General features: G+C 49.0%; 1 protein-coding gene and 1 long non-coding RNA gene across 2 annotated transcripts in view; both read right to left on the reverse strand.

The window, feature by feature from the left end:
- Positions 1 to 3,052: 3,052 nt before the first annotated feature.
- On the reverse strand, positions 3,053 to 15,472 carry LOC147978969 (uncharacterized). Its single transcript, XM_087546642.1, has 2 exons — positions 6,114 to 15,472; positions 3,053 to 4,714 (listed from the first exon to the last, which is right to left on the reverse strand). Exon 1 carries the CDS (start codon positions 15,451 to 15,453, stop codon positions 13,282 to 13,284), a length of 2,172 nt encoding a protein of 723 aa, XP_087402768.1. The 5' UTR covers positions 15,454 to 15,472; the 3' UTR covers positions 3,053 to 4,714; positions 6,114 to 13,281.
- LOC147978970 (uncharacterized) overlaps positions 3,053 to 16,664 on the reverse strand; it is a 35,022-nt gene continuing 21,410 nt past the window's right edge. Inside the window, exon 3 of the long non-coding RNA XR_015618434.1 lies at positions 3,053 to 3,309. This is a non-coding gene — a long non-coding RNA (uncharacterized LOC147978970). The remainder of the gene's footprint in view (positions 3,310 to 16,664) is intronic.

Below are 16,664 nucleotides of genomic sequence, written 5' to 3' on the forward strand. Positions count from 1 at the left end.
CTAATTTGCATGATTTGAATGAAACTAACCTCGGACTGACGTTGTTTTCAGCCGAACTACCATGGTGTTGTTTTTGTACAGAAATAAAAGTTCTCGAAATGGAATTAAACTTTGCGAGGAATTTGTATATAATATATAAGAATTTCTAGAGCCAAGACCTACCGGAGAGGGGCCCCTGGGTGGGCACAACCCACCAGGGCGCGCCCCCCTCTCCTGGCGCGCCCAGGTGGGTTGTACCCACCTGGTTTCCCCGCAGACCTCAACCCTGACACTATAAATTCCTATTTTCAGAGAAAAAATAAGGGAGAAAGAATTATCGCTATCCACAAGACGAAGCCACCGCCAAGCCCTGTTCTTCCTCGAGAGGACAGATCTGGAGTCTGTTTGGGGCTCCAGAGAGGGGGATCTTCGTTCTTCATCATCACCAACCCTTCTCCATTGCCAATTCCATGATGCTCCCCATCGGGAGTGAGTAATTTCTACGCAGGCTCGCTGCTCGGTGAGGAGTTGGATGAGATTCATCATGTAATTGAGTTAGTTTTGTTAGGGCATGATCCCTAGTATCCACTATGTTCATAGGTTGATGTTGCTATGACTTTGCCATGCTTAATGCTTGTCACTTTGGGCCCGGGTGCCATGATTTCAGATCTGAACCGTTTATGTTATCACCATTATATCCATGTTCTAGATCCGATCTTGCAAGTTATAGTCACCTACTACATGTTATGATCCGACAACCCTGGAGTGACAACAACCGGGCCCACTCTTGGTGATGACCGTAGTTTGAGGAGTTCATGTATTCACTATGTGTTAATGCTTTGTTCCGGTTCTCTATTAAAAGAAGGCATTAATATCCCTTAGTTTCCAATATGGACTCTGTTGCCACGGGAGGGTAGGACAAAAGATGTCATGCAAGTTCTTTTAATAAAGCACGCATGACTATTTACCGAATACATGCCTACATTATATCGATGAACTAGAGCTAGTGCTATATCACCCTAGGTTATAACTGTCACATGATGAATATCATCCAACAAGTCACTGATCCAATGCCTGCAGACTTCTCCATATTGTTTCTGCTAAGTTACTACTGCTATCATCACTGTTACACTTGCTACAAAATTACTGATATCGTTGTTACTGTTACTATTGCTATTGTCACTACTATCAAACTACATTGCTACTGATCACTTTGCTGCAGATAATTAATCTCCAGGTGTGGTTGAATTGACAACTCAGCTGCTAATACCTTCAAATATTCTTTGGCTCCCCTTGTGTCGAATCTATAAATTTGGGTTGAATACTCTATCCTCGAAAATTGTTGCGATCCCCTATACTTGTGGGTTATCATTCGTTCAATGCAAACGTGGCTCAAAATTGAGCCAGAAATGAGGACAAAAGAGGGACGTCGGTCCGTTTGCGGCCGCACGTGGGCCAAGATTTCTGTCCATTTCGAACCAAAGTGATGAAGCCGGACAAAATGGAGTCGCAAGTTGGAGTTGGCCTAACTAACGTTAGTTTGCAGTTTGCACATGGTAGTTATGCTGGAATTTAGTCTACTTTGGGAGAGCCCAATAAGTATTTCAGAAATTCCTAAATAAATCCTAGAGGCCCGCTTAGCCCATTCATGCAAGGCAAGTGATACTACTAAAGTTTAGTCCCACATTGCTAGTTTAGTGGGAGTTGGACCTCCTTATAAGGGAGGTTCTTTCCCCACTTGTATGAGCATGAGAACAAGAGGGACATCCACGCGCGCTCCTCCTCCGCCGCCCGCCTCGTCACGCCACGCCGCACCACGGGTTGCGGGAACGAGCCGATGTCTAGATTTTTGCCACGCACTACAGGTATACGGAAGGTCACTCGGGAGCTAAAAAGATTTTGTTGTAGTGGATATTGAATACGAACGCTGCACCATTTGTCTGATGTGTGTCGTTTTGTCTCCCTCGTTCCCTTCATCTCCCGGCGCAGCCTCTCGCCTCCTTCTCTTGCGCCTATAAAAGGGAGGTCGCTCCCCTCAGAGAGACGCACCAGAACTTCTTCTTCCTCTCGCCACCGGTTCCAATCACTGCGCTGCTGCTACATTCTTCCACATCCCAGCTTGCGGCGTGCACTGCAGGTCGGGACAGTAGGCCTCCGAAACCGCACATCTTTGAGTCCTGTACGGGAGAAGGGTGATAAGGTTTTTGGGGAGCGCTCCGCGCGACTACTGACTTCTTCGTCACGGACGCCCCGGACTCCGACGACTACTTCCCCGACGATGACTTCTTCCCCGACGTCGACAACCTTCTCGACAACATGACTGGCGAGGACACCGACCCCAAGTCTAGTGCTTCTGCTGCTGCTGTCCCGTACGTGTTCTTCCTCTTTCTGTTAGAGGTCCTGCCACTGCTCCTTGTTCTAGCATCTGTCCTAGATATGTTAGGTTCTACTTCATATATGCAACGTGCTCTACTATCTACTCTAGATATGTTTGGTTATAGTTCATATTTGCATATGCTATTCACCTTCTCTCTGTCAGATTGCTTGACTTGCTTTATCTCTGCTATACTAGCAAGTCATGCTTTATTTAGTATTTCTGTTAATAAAATTATTCGGTAAATTGCTCATATTTCCAACAATCCAAAAACCTTATTATATGGAATTTACACCAAGTGGTTTTGCTGCTTCCATGTGACCTCCTATGTTTAAGGGTATCCACTATAACAGGTGGCGCGTGAGAGCAGTCTTATGGTTTCAAACCATGAGTTGCTATGATGCCACTCTTGGCAAACCTGAAGGGGGGTATGATGCCCAATAGGAACAAGCTTTTCAGAAAATGGATACTCTGTTTAAGGCTGCTCTCTTGATTGTTCTTGGTGAGAACATAGTTGATGCTTATGCGTCAATTGACAATGGAAAAGATACGTGCAACGCACTCGAGGCCAAGTTTGGGGTCTCGGATGCTGGCACTGAGCTGTACATTGTGACGCCCCCGATTTGATCGTACACTAATCATGCACGCAAACGTGTATGTCCAAGATCGGGGACTCACGGGAAGATATCACAACACAACTCTAGACACAAAATAAAATAATACAAGCTTTATATTACAAGCCAGGGGCCTCGAGGGCTCGAATACATAAGCTTGAATGCACAAAAGTCAGCGGAAGCAATAATATCTGAGTACAGACATAAGTTAAACAAGTTTGCCTTAAGAAGGCTAGCACAAAAGTAACAACGATCGGAAAGGAAAGGCCTCCTGCCTGGGACCTCCTAACTACTCCTCGAAGCCGAACTCCATGTAGAATCATCCTCGGGATCCTCTGGCTCCTAGACTCCACCATATGGTCGCAACAACCGGGTATAGAAAGGGGAAAAGGGGGGAGCAAAGCAACTGTGAGTACTCATCCAAAGTACTCGCAAGCAAGGAGCTACACTACATATGCATTGGTATCAATGAAAGGGGGGTAGTATATGTGGACTAAACTGCAGAATGCCAGAATAAGAGGGGGATAGCTAGTCCTATCTAAGACTACGCTTCTGGCAACCTCCATCTTGAAGCAGTAGAAGAGAGTAGATGGTAAGTTAACCAAGTATCATCGTATAGCATAATCCTACCCGGCGATCCTCTCCCCGTCACCCTGTTAGAGAGCGATCACCGAGTTGTATCTGGCACTTGAAAGGGTGTGTTTTATTAAGTATCCGGTTATAGTTGTCATAAGGTCAAGGTACAACTCCGGGTCGTCCTTTTACCGAGGGACACGACTATTCGAATAGATCAACTTCCCTGCAGGGGTGCACCACATTTCCCAACACGCTCGATCCCCTTTGTCCGGACACACTTTTCTAGGTCATGCCCGGCCTCGGAAGATCAACATGTCAAAGCCCTACCTAGGCAAAACAGAGAGGTCAGCACGCCGGTCTAAATCCTATGGCGCAGGGATCTGGGCCCATCGCCCATTGCACACCTGCATGTTGCGTACGCGGCCGGTGAGCAGACCTAGCAACCTCCATTACAAAGGAAGTTGCGTTACACGGTCCAACCCAGCGCGCGCCGCTCAGTCGCTGACGTCACAAGGCTTCGGCTGATACCGCGATGTCGAGTGCCCATAACTGTTCCCACATAGTTGGTTAGTGCGTATAGGCCAGTGGCCAGACTCAGATCAAATATCAAGATCTCGTTAAGTGTGTTATCTTGAAGTAACCGCGAACGCCGACCAGGGCCAGGCCCACCTCTCTCCTGGGTGGTCTCAACCTGCCCTGTCGCTTCGCCACAAAGATCCACACAGAGGGCCGTCGAGAAAGTATGTCCTTTCAGCCCCCAATTTGTGAATCAACCGCGGGTACTCAACGAGCCGACCCGACTTTACACACAACATATATCATGTGTATTATGTATAGTATATACCCGTGATCAACACCCGACGTGATCACGGCCCGATAGTATAGCATGGCAGACTGACAAGAATGTAGGGCCACTGATGATAGACTAGCATCCTATACTAAGCATTTAGGATTGCAAGTAAGGTAACAACAACTGTAGCAACAATGACAGGCTATGCATCAGAATAGGATTAACGGAAAGCGGTAACATGCTACACTACTCTAATGCAAGCAATAGAGAGAAGAATAGGCGATATCTGGTGATCAAGGGGGGGCTTTCCTGGTTGCTATGGCAAGGAGGGGTCATCTTCGATGTAGTCGAACACACGGACATCGGCAGCGGTCTCGGAGTCTACCGGAAAGGAGTAATGGAGGGGGAACACAATAAATAACAGAGAAATCAAATGTAACACAAAGCAAGACGCGGCAATACGTTGTGCTAGGGTGACCTAACGTAGGGATAGGCGATACCGGCAAAGGGGGAAACATCCGGGAAAGTATTCCCGGTGTTTCGCGTTTTCGAGCAGATGAACCGGAGGGGGAAAGTTGTGTGTTCGCTATGCTAGGGATATGTGGCGGATGAACGGGCTGCGTATTCGGATTCGTCTCGTCGTTCTGAGCAACTTTCATGTACAAAGTTTTTCCATCCGAGCTACGGTTTATTTTATATTAATTTTAAAAGATGTAAGTCATTTTTAGTATTTGTTTAATTATTATAAAACAACATTATCCAGAATAGGGTTTGCTGATGTCATCATGACGTCAGCAGTTAACAAAACGTTGACTGGGTCAAATTAACATGTGGGTCCCAGCTGTCATAGACTTTTTAATCTAATTAGGGTTAAATTAATCTAATTACTGTTTATTTAATTAACACTAGTTAATTAGGTTAATTAAACATAGTTAATTAAGTTAATTTAACATAGTTAATTAAGTTAATTTAGTTAATTAATATATATATATTATTGTTTTTTAATCTTTTTTATTAAATGTTCTAGGTGTGGGGTCCGTTGTCCAGTGGCACAGAGGCCTTGCGGGGCGGGGCGCTGGGTGCGGGTATCAAGCCGCAGGCGCCAGCCCGATTGGGCGCTTGACCAGGCCAACGGTGGGGGAACGCCGGTGGCGGGCGCCAGCACCGGGAGCGGGAGGGGTGCCCGGACCACGGCGACCTGAGCCCGCAGCGGTTGCCGGCGACGGCAAGCGCAAGCGGCCACCGCGTGGGCGGGCGCAAGGGTGCGGTGGCGCAGGCGGGTCGGCGGGGAGCGGGAGGTAGGGGCGCGGCCTGGGAGAGAGGCATGATGCGAGCGAGGCAGATGCGTGCAAGCGGCAGCGGACGCTGGCGAGTGGCGGCAGCATGCGGAGGAAGGGGCAGCACCGGCAGCGGCGGCAGGGTGTGGTGGCAGCGCCGGGCGAAGCGGGAGGCGGTTGCGGTGTGGGCAAGGGCGTGGCCAAGCACGGGGTGACGCCGCGGAGGAGAGGCCAGGGCGGGCGCAGGCAGCGGCGGCCAGCGACTCGCGGCAGCAACAGCGCGATGGCAGGAGCGACATCACAGTAGCGGTAGTAGCAGGGGAGTTGCGGCGCGGGGAACGGGCCGCGGCAAGCACGGGATGGCCAAAGGGCAGCAGCGGCGCATAGAGGCAGTGGGCGCGCGGCCAGGGACACGAAGGGCGGAGCTCCGGCCACGGCAGTGGAACGACGGCCTACGGGGACGAATCGAGGGGCAATTAGGGGGAACGGGGAGAGGAGTTCACCGCGGTTCCGGGGATGAGCTCAGGGAGGCCGGGGGTGCAGTGAAGACGACGAATCCGTCGATGGCATCGCGGTGGCCGGAGGTAGAGGACGAGGTGGTCGATGGCGACGTTGCGGTGCGGCCCCGGTTGACATGACGCTCGCAATCGGCATAGAGGGCAGCGGGGGTCCTCCTGGACAACAGTTGCCAGCGTGGGGGGCGATGGACGCGGGGGACGGCGAAGTAACGGCGAAGGCAGGGGCGGCCATGGCGGGGGAGGAGAGAGCAGCGCGAGTGCGAGTGAGAGGGGAACAAGCGAGGGGGGAGGGAAAATATCTCGGGCTGACGAGGACGAGGCCGAGGGGGAGACTTATCCCCTTGGCGGCGTAGGTGGGCTCGAGTGGGCCGAGGCCCGGGGGGAGGGGGCTGCTCTTTTCTTTTGTTTTGATTTTTTTTACTTTTTATTTAATTTTCTTTTCTATTTTCTTTTAGTTTCCTGTTTTTATTTAGGTTCTGCTATCAAATGAATTTTTTTGACCATGTAAATTTGCACATAACCCACGCACTATATTTTGGGGCTGCACAAAATGCTTCGGGGCAATTTGTGTTAATATAAATTATGATTGTATTTGAAAGGGCTAAAAAGGTGTCATTGGTCCACTGTTTAAAATCCATGGGTGTTTTTAAACATCTCCAAAAATATTTCTTAATGAATGAGAATTATGTAGTGAATATTTCCAACCTAAGGAGCATTTTTAATTTATTGTTTTATAAAATTATAATTTGACTTGGCATTCAAACTTGGATTTGAGTTTGGTTTGAAGCAAAGTGAGGATTATCAAAATAATTATGATGTCATTGTATCATTAGGCATGAGATTACTCTAGCATGATTCTCCGGGTGTTACAAAACTCCTCCACTACAAGAAATCTCGTCCCGAGATTTAAGGGGTGGTGTATTAAGGGGGAGTACTAGGTTACGAAATTCTAACAATTCTTCTCGGTCTTGGTTGCTCTTTTGGAAGAGGTCGATCCATTACGTTGATTTCTTCATTTCTCTGCTTCAGGTCATCATGATGAAGTCGTCATCTTTTCTTCAGGAAATCCATCGTACTTACGAAAGAATAAAGGGTGGGTATTCGGGAAGAACGGACATGTGCAAGGTTGATTATCTGGTCGATAACATCGAGGAAGGTGGCGGAAAGTAACTCTCGAATTGAAACTTAAGAAAATATCGATAGTAGGTAAGAAGGTACCATGAGAAGTTTCCAATGAGCAAGCAATCGTTCGATGGCCTAATTAGAAGGTGAAAGGGGTTCAGAGCAACGAGAATAAGTATTGCGTCTGATACCAGAATAGATCACTAGGCAGGTGTCCCGTGAATTACATATGAAGTCAAGCGCGAGGAATAACTTTGACAATAGGGTGTACAAGAGAGTTAGGTTTCGATCATGTGGAACTGTGGGTTATGGGCCCACCATGTGGGTTAAAAGTAGTAAGGGCGATGATGTCTTGCACGATCATGTAAGCAAGGCATGTCAGAGGATAGCCTATCAGTTATGTCGGCAACAACATCGGTACCAAGGGCAAGGGACGAAGAGAACCATTTTCCTGCCAGTTGAACGAGGTGGACCAATAGGCAAAGTTCTCGTCCATCGGTGGTTACCGGAATGTCATCAACAATAGTAACAGGGTCTTACCGACACGATTGTACACCTAGGTGTTTACATAAGCAGAAGAATATTACTGCTTAGATCATACAGAACACCAGAAAGGTTAAACAAAACAATGGAAAGGAAAAGGTGTTTAAACACATATTTCAGGGGTATATCCCTCCCAAGGATAAATAGAGCATGATATCCATGACAAGATATAACGTAGAAAACCCTTTAGGAAAGGGGAGAGAAATTTCATGGCATTACTCATACAATGGTGTTTGGATAATTGATAAAGAAAATTTAGCATTGTGTGTCAGATGTGGGGTTTCGGCAAACCCTTAAGGTTCGAACACTGGGGTGTGCAAAGTCTTTTCCTCCCACCGATCTATGCCCTAGCTCGCTAAGATCTCGCGGACGAACTCGACACACTCGCAATACAGAAAGACACAAGATTTATACTAGTTCGGGCCACCGTTGTGGTGTAATACCCTACTCCAGTGTGGTGGTGGTGGATTGCCTCTTGGGCTGATGATGAACAATACAAGGGAAAGAACAACCTCCTAAGGTTGAGGTATTCTTGTGCTTGGCTAACTTGTGCGGGTGAGAGTGGACTGAATCCGTCCTCCTTCTCTCCCCCTCTCTCTCTGTCTCTCCCTCTTCTTCTCTCTGTCTCTCTTGGTGGTGGCTAACTCTACTTATATAGGCCCTGGTCCTCTTCCCAAACATTGAGCGGGAAGGGAGCCAACAACGGCGGGCAAATTTGAAGGGGGACAGCTAGTACAAGCCATCCTGACAAAAGGTGGTCTTCGCCTGCAAAAGGCTCTGGTGGTGACGCCGTCTTGGGCTCCATGATGACCTTCGTCTTGCCGTCCTTCTGGTCTTGGTCTTGTTGCACAAGAATGGCAACCTTTGCTTGATGCCTCGGTACTCCTCTCCTGCACTGGTCTCCTTAGCACCAAAGAGGAAACAAGGACGCTGCGCGCGCTGGCGCCCGCCTGCCGCCCGGCTGGTGTCGATCGTCATGGCTCACGTCACGAGAGCCTCGTGAGGTTTGCCTCGCCTTGATATCTCCGCTCCTTGTGAGCCTGTCTAACCAGGTCACTCTAGAGAAGGTCTTGCGTCGTCCGCCTCGCGAGGCTTGGCCCCTCGCGAGGGTCTTGGATGCCTTGTTGATGAAGATGGGTCGTACGGCCTGCTGGCTTAGCCACGTTGCGGGCCGCAGGAAGGCAAATCTGGGGACCCCCGTTCCCAGAGCGCCGACAGTAGCCCTTGGGCCCAAGGTGCGCTCGGGCTTGGCTACGCGGTGAAGCCAAGGGTCAAGTACGGAGCACCGCGGGCCCCAAAAGCCGGCGGCCTTGGTTGACGCGTGGCGGTTGATTGGACGTGGGTGTCTCCGCTTCCCCACCCTGCCCTTGAATCCGCCTGGCTATGCGGCCCCTGCCTCTTACATAGTTATTCTTCCTTCGCCGCGCCTGGCTCTTCCAATCTCCCTGCTTCCTCGAAGCCCTGCTCCGTCCTCCCAATCTGACTTGCGCTCCGCCTGCTTCACCGCCATGACGCCGAAATAAGTCGAGAAGGGGAAGAAACCTCTATCCTCGCCAACTACGCCTCCATCCTTTGAGCCGGCGCTCGGCCGGCCCCGGGTGCTCAACGACGAGGCCATGGACAAGGTGCGCCCCATGCTTGCCTCCAGTTTCAACGAGTGGGGAGCGACGGCAGCTTGGCTCATGTCTCGCACTCGCATGGCTCGGGCAGTCACCGAGGTTCCGATCTTCATTGAGGCCCTCTGGGCTGGTCTGATTCCTCCCTTCTCTACCTTCTTCAACGCGGTGCTCGAGCATTATCAGATCCACATGCTCCATCTCGACCCTCAATCTGTGACCCTTCTTGCCGTCTTCGCCTTCTTGTGCGAGGCCATGGTGGGCATCGCTCCTTCCGTGGCACTCCTCCGCCACTTCTTCTCGTTGCATCTCATCAGTCCCCGGCAGAGCTCGGGGTGCGTGGGCTTCCAGGCCGTGGTTGCGACGGCAGGCGTGGGGATCGACTTCGAGCTTCCTTCATCCATGAGCGAGTTCCGTACACGATGAGTGTTTGTTGACGCCGGCGTGCTCAACCCTCTGCTCCAAGCTCCGGTGGGGCCTGCTATTCCAAACTCCGGCTGGGGTCATGAGAAGCTCACGAGCCCCTGCCTTGCCCCCGTCTGGGCCAGGCTGAGGTGGTTGAAGGACCTCGGCGTGACTGCGCCCATGGTGGTGAGGGAGTTCGTCAGGCGTCGAGTCGCTCCACTTCAGCACCACTCCCTCCCGATGTGGGACTTACTCCACAGCCAGGACAACATGAGGTTTCAGGAGGAGGGGCTTCCTATTACGGCGCGGCAAACAGTGCTCACGGTCCTATCAGGTGTCCCACTACCGGATGAGATGCCTAGGAACAACTGCCTGTTTGTCACAGCCCCAGTTCTGGCCTTGCCTGTCTTGCATTAGCCTCCATGCATCATGTCTAAATTTTTATGAAACTTTGAAATGGGGGCTGATAAACCCTAGCAGCAAATGAAATTCAACTAGGGTCCAAATAAAATCATTCACTGAACCCAAAATGCCCTTCTAAAATGTTCATCATCTTTGCCTTGGTCCAGAACCCCTGATAAAAATGGTGCACATTTTACTAGGACAACAGAGGGTCACTGAATTAAATCATATAATACTTGCATTTGGGCATTTAAATGCTATAGAATATTTCAAATGCCCAAATATTCATGAACTGAAATGTTTGCTATAGGATATATCCCCAACAGTGGTCATGAGCGGTTTCATGAATTTTGGGATTGTTTCAATATTTTTAATAAAGCCACAAAGTTGCAGAATAATAGAAAACAGGAAATAATAAAAAGAGAGGAACCTACCTGGCAAAGCCCACCTGGCCTGGTACTGTAGTGGCCCAGCTCCTCCAGCCGGCCCAGCCCACCTGGCTAGTGCCAGTCGTCTTCAACCTCTGCCAGTAGGCAGAGGCGAAGGCGGGCACGACGTGCACTGAGGCCGCCACCTCCTCCCTGCCTGCCTCACGCCCCTGAGGCTCTCTCCCAGCGCCACGGAGATGGCCACGGACCCCCCCCTCTTTCTCTGGGTCTCTCTCCCTCTCCTCTAGCTCCTCCCCCTCGCGTTCTTGCAGCCACCCGAGAGCCACCCGTCGCCGCCGTGCTTCGCTCGCGTGGCCGCCGTCGTTCCAAGCGCCATTGCCCTGTTCCAGAGATCCACCTCCTCGCGCTACTTCCTCCCGTCGACGCACGCGAGGCAGGGAGTAACGGAATGTCGCCCCCTTCGTCTCCATCGCCGTCTCTGCTTTGTCATCGCCGTCGTCAATTTGCCAGCCACAGCGCTTCCCCGGCCTCTTCTTCGACTCCACCCGAACCGTGGTGAGCTCACAAATGAAACCCCTCTCTCGCCCCGGCCTCGCATGTCCTCTAGTCGCCGTTTCCGCAAGCTCCCGAGCTCGCCACCGCTGGCCATGGCGCCGCCGCGGCTAGAGCTGCTGCAACCCGCGTCCGGGCCCGCCAACGAGCTCCGCACCCTCCCAGGAGATGAACACCACCATAGTTCCTCCTCCCGTGTGCTGTAGCGTCATTTTCGCCGACGCCCGATCTCCGGCCGCCGCCCCAGTGCTCGCCGTCGTCGACTCCGGGCACCCCGTGACCTGCCGCTGCCTCTGCTGGATGCACGGGAGCGTGGGCTTCCTCCTGGTGCCCTCAGCGCACCTAGCCACCGCCCCTGGCGCCACTCCGGCGAGCCACCGATGCTCTGGGTCGTCGCCGTCGTCTAACCGTCGGCGCAATCCGATGTGGCCGCGTGATTAGTGCTAATGACGCCTAACTAATCCCCTAGCTCACTGACACCTGGGCCCCACTTCCTATTTAACCTGGGTTTTATTTCTGTTTAGACTAAACTAATCCCATGGGCCCCACAGGTCAGTTTGACCTGGCCATGTCACACGTTGACCAGGCCCACCTGTCTGTGACCCTAGCTTGCACTGTGTCACCGACGTGTGGACCCCACACGTCAGGTTTGACCTGGACCCGTCCTATTGACTGGATGACGTCACAGTGACGCAGTGATGAGGTCATAAATGCTTTTCTGGATTTTAAATAAATTAAAAATGATTTATTTAATTCAGAAAATGTCCAAAACTTCAAAAATTCATAGTAAATCAACCGTAACTCCAAATGAAATAATTTATAAATGAAAAATTATCAAAAAAATTCAAGGAATCCATCTGTACCATTTTCATGCATGTTTGAGCAAGTTAACCTCACTGTTTAGGATGAAACATGATTAGGGCAAATTTTCATAACAGTTTTGGAGTTGGAATTTGATATAGGTTGAATTCCACTTCAATTAAGATGATTTTATGTTGCATTAGCCCAAATCACAGCATATTGCCATGTCATGATCATGCATCATATTGTTGCATTGCATTGATTGTGCTCTCCCTCTCTGTTGCCGGTATTCGTCCCCTCTCGATAGACGTGCTTCCGACGATGAGTTCGATGACACTGATTGATGCGACCGTCGACAGAAAATCGATGGTACAAATAATTTGCCCAATCTTTCACGGTACGATGTCGCTTGAAACGACGTGGCGCTCGTGATCTTGTAGATGCAATCACCACAGCAACAACACGCACACCCTAGAGAGGAAGTACGTGGACGATCTTCAGCAGACCAGCGGAAACTGAAATTCTGGAATCAATCTCACGCCAAAATCACAAAGCCCCAAGAGCTATTCAACAAATATCAAACAGCGGCTCGGAGATACCCCGAGTTACCGATCTATTCATCTCTGGACAATAACTTCAACCAAAGCCCTCCCGTACATGGCCGAAGCCAGCCTTTTATATAGGCGAGAAAAACGACCAGGCTAAACCGACTTAAACAAGAAAAATACTACACGGACTCTCTCTCTCCTATCTTTCTAATCACATCTTAACTAATTTAATTATCCGGCAGTTAATCACAAAAGACAAAATAGACTAGTACTTATTGAAAAGGAAACGAACTCGATGGTACAAATAATTTGCCCAATCTTTCACGGTACGATGTCACTTGAAACGACGTGGCGCTCGCGATCTTGTAGATGCAATCACCACAGCAACAACACGCACACCCTAGAGAGGAAGTACGTGGACGATCTTCAGCAGACCAGCGGAAACTGAAATTCTGGAATCAATCTCACGCCAAAATCACAAAGCCCCAAGAGCTATTCAACAAATATCAAACAGCGGCTCGGAGATACCCCGAGTTACCGATCTATTCATCTCTGGAAAATAACTTCAACCAAAGCCCTCCCGTACATGGCCGAAGCCGGCCTTTTATATAGGCGAGAAAAACGACCAGGCTAAACCGACTTAAACAAGAAAAATACTACACGGACTCTCTCTCTCCTATCTTTCTAATCACATCTTAACTAATTTAATTATCCGGCACGTTAATCACAAAAGACAAAATAGACTAGTACTTATTGAAAAGGAAACGAACTAGGACTAAGGAAAACGCATGCATCCTCTTGAGTCCTTAACTTGCATCTTCCCCTCGGTATCATGATTGCATGGGGTTCGAAAAGTGGGCTTCACTTCCTTCGGCTGTACAATTTGAAACGTCATCGTGCCAATCTGTAATACCTGTATCTCCAGAGCGATGTGCGTCATGGCCAGACTTTGTTTATGTATTGAATCAATAGTAACAAATTGATTTCCTTTTCCAGTGCGTTTAGCTGGTACGACATACTTCTCCGGCAATGAAATATTTGTCTTCATAGGCAATGTCACATCATCCTCTCTCCCTTGAAAGGAAACCGTCCTCGGTTTCGACTTAGGCCTTGCAGATTTCTTCTTGAACACCTCTATAGTACACTTTATATTCTGTCCATCCTTAGGAAGAATAGCATAGAACTCACCTTTATGCATAAAAGTGTACCTGTTTGTTCGCCCGTGATGAAGTGCGTTAACATCATGCTGCCACGGACGCCCCAAAATAAGGTGACAAACATGTAGTGGCATAACATCGCACTCCACCTTATCAACATAGCCATCAACAGAAAAAGGAACCTTCACCCTGTGAGTTACCTTCACTTTGCCAACATCATTTATCCACTTCATATAGTATGGTCTTGGGTGCTCCCATGTTGGCAACAAAAGAGACTCCACCACATCCTTACTAATCATGTTGCTAGCACTGCCCCCATCAATTATCAGTTTGCAAACTTCTCCCTTGATGGTACATGCAGTTTGAAAAATACTCCGCCGTTGTCCTTGTTCAACAATGGCCCTGTCATCTCGCTGGACCTTATGTGCTAGCAAACTCTCCATATCAGGATCATCTTGAGGATAACATAGTATGGTATCACCATGACCTCTTTCAATTCCATCCTCTAACTTAGGCGTATCATCTTCAGATTCTGAAATATATTCCGCATCAACAAGTAGAACCCTTCGTTGATTGGAACATTCATGCTTCATATGTCCACGTCCTCCACACTTGTGACAAATAATATTACGGTGATGCGATGACGTCGCATTAGATGAAACCTGAGAGACCTCCTTTGGCATAGCCGCCACTTTGCTCTGTTCAATGCTTCCCGACTTATAAGGAGTCGGTTTAGCACTAAACCCCCCATCAATAGGAGAAGAACCACGTCGCCCACTATTGTAAGTCGGACGAGCCTCTGAAGCTTGCTTCTCCAATACCCAACGTTCAGCACGCTCCGCTTGATGAAGCAACTCATGAATATCATTATATTGCATTAAATCAACACGGTCGCGAATCTTTTCTTCTAACCCCTCAAAGAAACGTACCATGGTCGCCTCCGCAGACTCACGCACAGCTGTACGGATCATCAAAACTTGCATCTCCTTATAGTACTCATCAACTGATTTCGTACCTTGCACTAGACGATGCAATCTACTATGAAGCTGGCGAGTGTAATAAGCAGGCACAAAACGTTCCCTCATGATTCGCTTCATGTCAGCCCATGTCACTGGTCGCTCATGAGTACGGTTTTTATTATCCCACCATACAAGAACATACTCTGTAAATTCCATCGATGCAACACGAACCTTCTTCTCTTCGGAGTAGTTGTGACCATCAAAAATTTGATTTACGCGCATCTCCCACTCCAAATATTTTTCCGGGTCAGCACAACGTCCCGAGAATTCAGGTATGGTTATCTTGATTCGACCCAAACTATCATCCTCGTGGGCACCATTGCCACCATAGTCACGGCGCCGCCCAGCATGGCGGTGAGCCCCAACATCATGCCGCGGTCGGTGAGGTAAGCCTCCACGGGCATCAGAATCCTCAGAAAAATCACCATCATCGTCGTTGTCACGGTCATGACGTCGTCGTGGTGAGCGGGACTGTCGGGGTGCCACATCTCTCGCCTGAAGGCGCTGAACTGCTGCGGTGAGCCGATTAAGACTCTCAGTCACCACCTGTAGACTATCAGTGCGCTGTCGGTCGCTGGCAGTCAAATGCTCGTTCAATCTGTCCTCGACGCCTACAATATTTGCAGACAACTCCTCCACCCTTGTCCCAAGCTTCTTGTTGGCTCCCTTGATCGCCATCAGATGAATACGTAAATCATCACTTATCTCCAGACCCTCCAGAAGCTCATCAACCTCCTCATGATCAGATTTGTCATGCTGCGAGTTCACCATCTTTCAAACAGTTGAATCAAATAGCAGGAGAAAAAAAATTGTACCGTGATCAACCTTGCTCTGATACCACTTGATGCGACCGTCGACAGAAAATCGATGGTACAAATAATTTGCCCAATCTTTCACGGTACGATGTCACTTGAAACGACGTGGCGCTCGCGATCTTGTAGATGCAATCACCACAGCAACAACACGCACACCCTAGAGAGGAAGTACGTGGACGATCTTCAGCAGACCAGCGGAAACTGAAATTCTGGAATCAATCTCACGCCAAAATCACAAAGCCCCAAGAGCTATTCAACAAATATCAAACAGCGGCTCGGAGATACCACGAGTTACCGATCTATTCATCTCTGGAAAATAACTTCAACCAAAGCCCTCCCGTACATGGCCGAAGCCGGCCTTTTATATAGGCGAGAAAAACGACCAGGCTAAACCGACTTAAACAAGAAAAATACTACACGGACTCTCTCTCTCCTATCTTTCTAATCACATCTTAACTAATTTAATTATCCGGCACGTTAATCACAAAAGACAAAATAGACTAGTACTTATTGAAAAGGAAACGAACTAGGACTAAGGAAAACGCATGCATCCTCCTGAGTCCTTAACTTGCATCTTCCCCTCGGTATCATGATTGCATGGGGTTCGAAAAGTGGGCTTCACTTCCTTCGGCTGTACAATTTGAAACGTCATCGTGCCAATCTGTAATACCTGTATCTCCGGAGCGATGTGCGTCATGGCCAGACTTTGTTTATGTATTGAATCAATAGTAACAAATTGATTTCCTTTTCCAGTGCGTTTAGCTGGTACGACATACTTCTCTGGCAATGAAATATTTGTCTTCATAGGCAGTGTCACATCACTGATGAAGAGCTATAATATCTTCAGAAGTGCCAGGCAAGCAAAACCCCCTTGTTCATTCCGATACAATCCTACCCTCTCGCTCCTGCTCTCTTTTACTGCATTAGGACAACAACGTTACAACTGTTACATGCTGCGGTAGCTGAACCCCTTCCTCTACATGACCTGTCATTGCCACAGTAAATAGATGAAACCCACTAGCATGAGTAGGAGTTGTTTGAGCCCTGATGTGCCTACTCATTCATGTTTGTTTGTCATGCCTGCTACTGCTTAGAGTTGAGTCAGGTCTGATTCATCGGGGATGAATTGGAATGTGGTGAACATGTCCTACTGTTGAGAGCTAAGTG

Source organism: Triticum urartu, chromosome 3A, assembly GCF_056163025.1.
Source record: "Triticum urartu cultivar PI428250 chromosome 3A, HENAU_Tu73, whole genome shotgun sequence".
Classification (NCBI taxonomy): domain Eukaryota; kingdom Viridiplantae; phylum Streptophyta; class Magnoliopsida; order Poales; family Poaceae; genus Triticum; species Triticum urartu.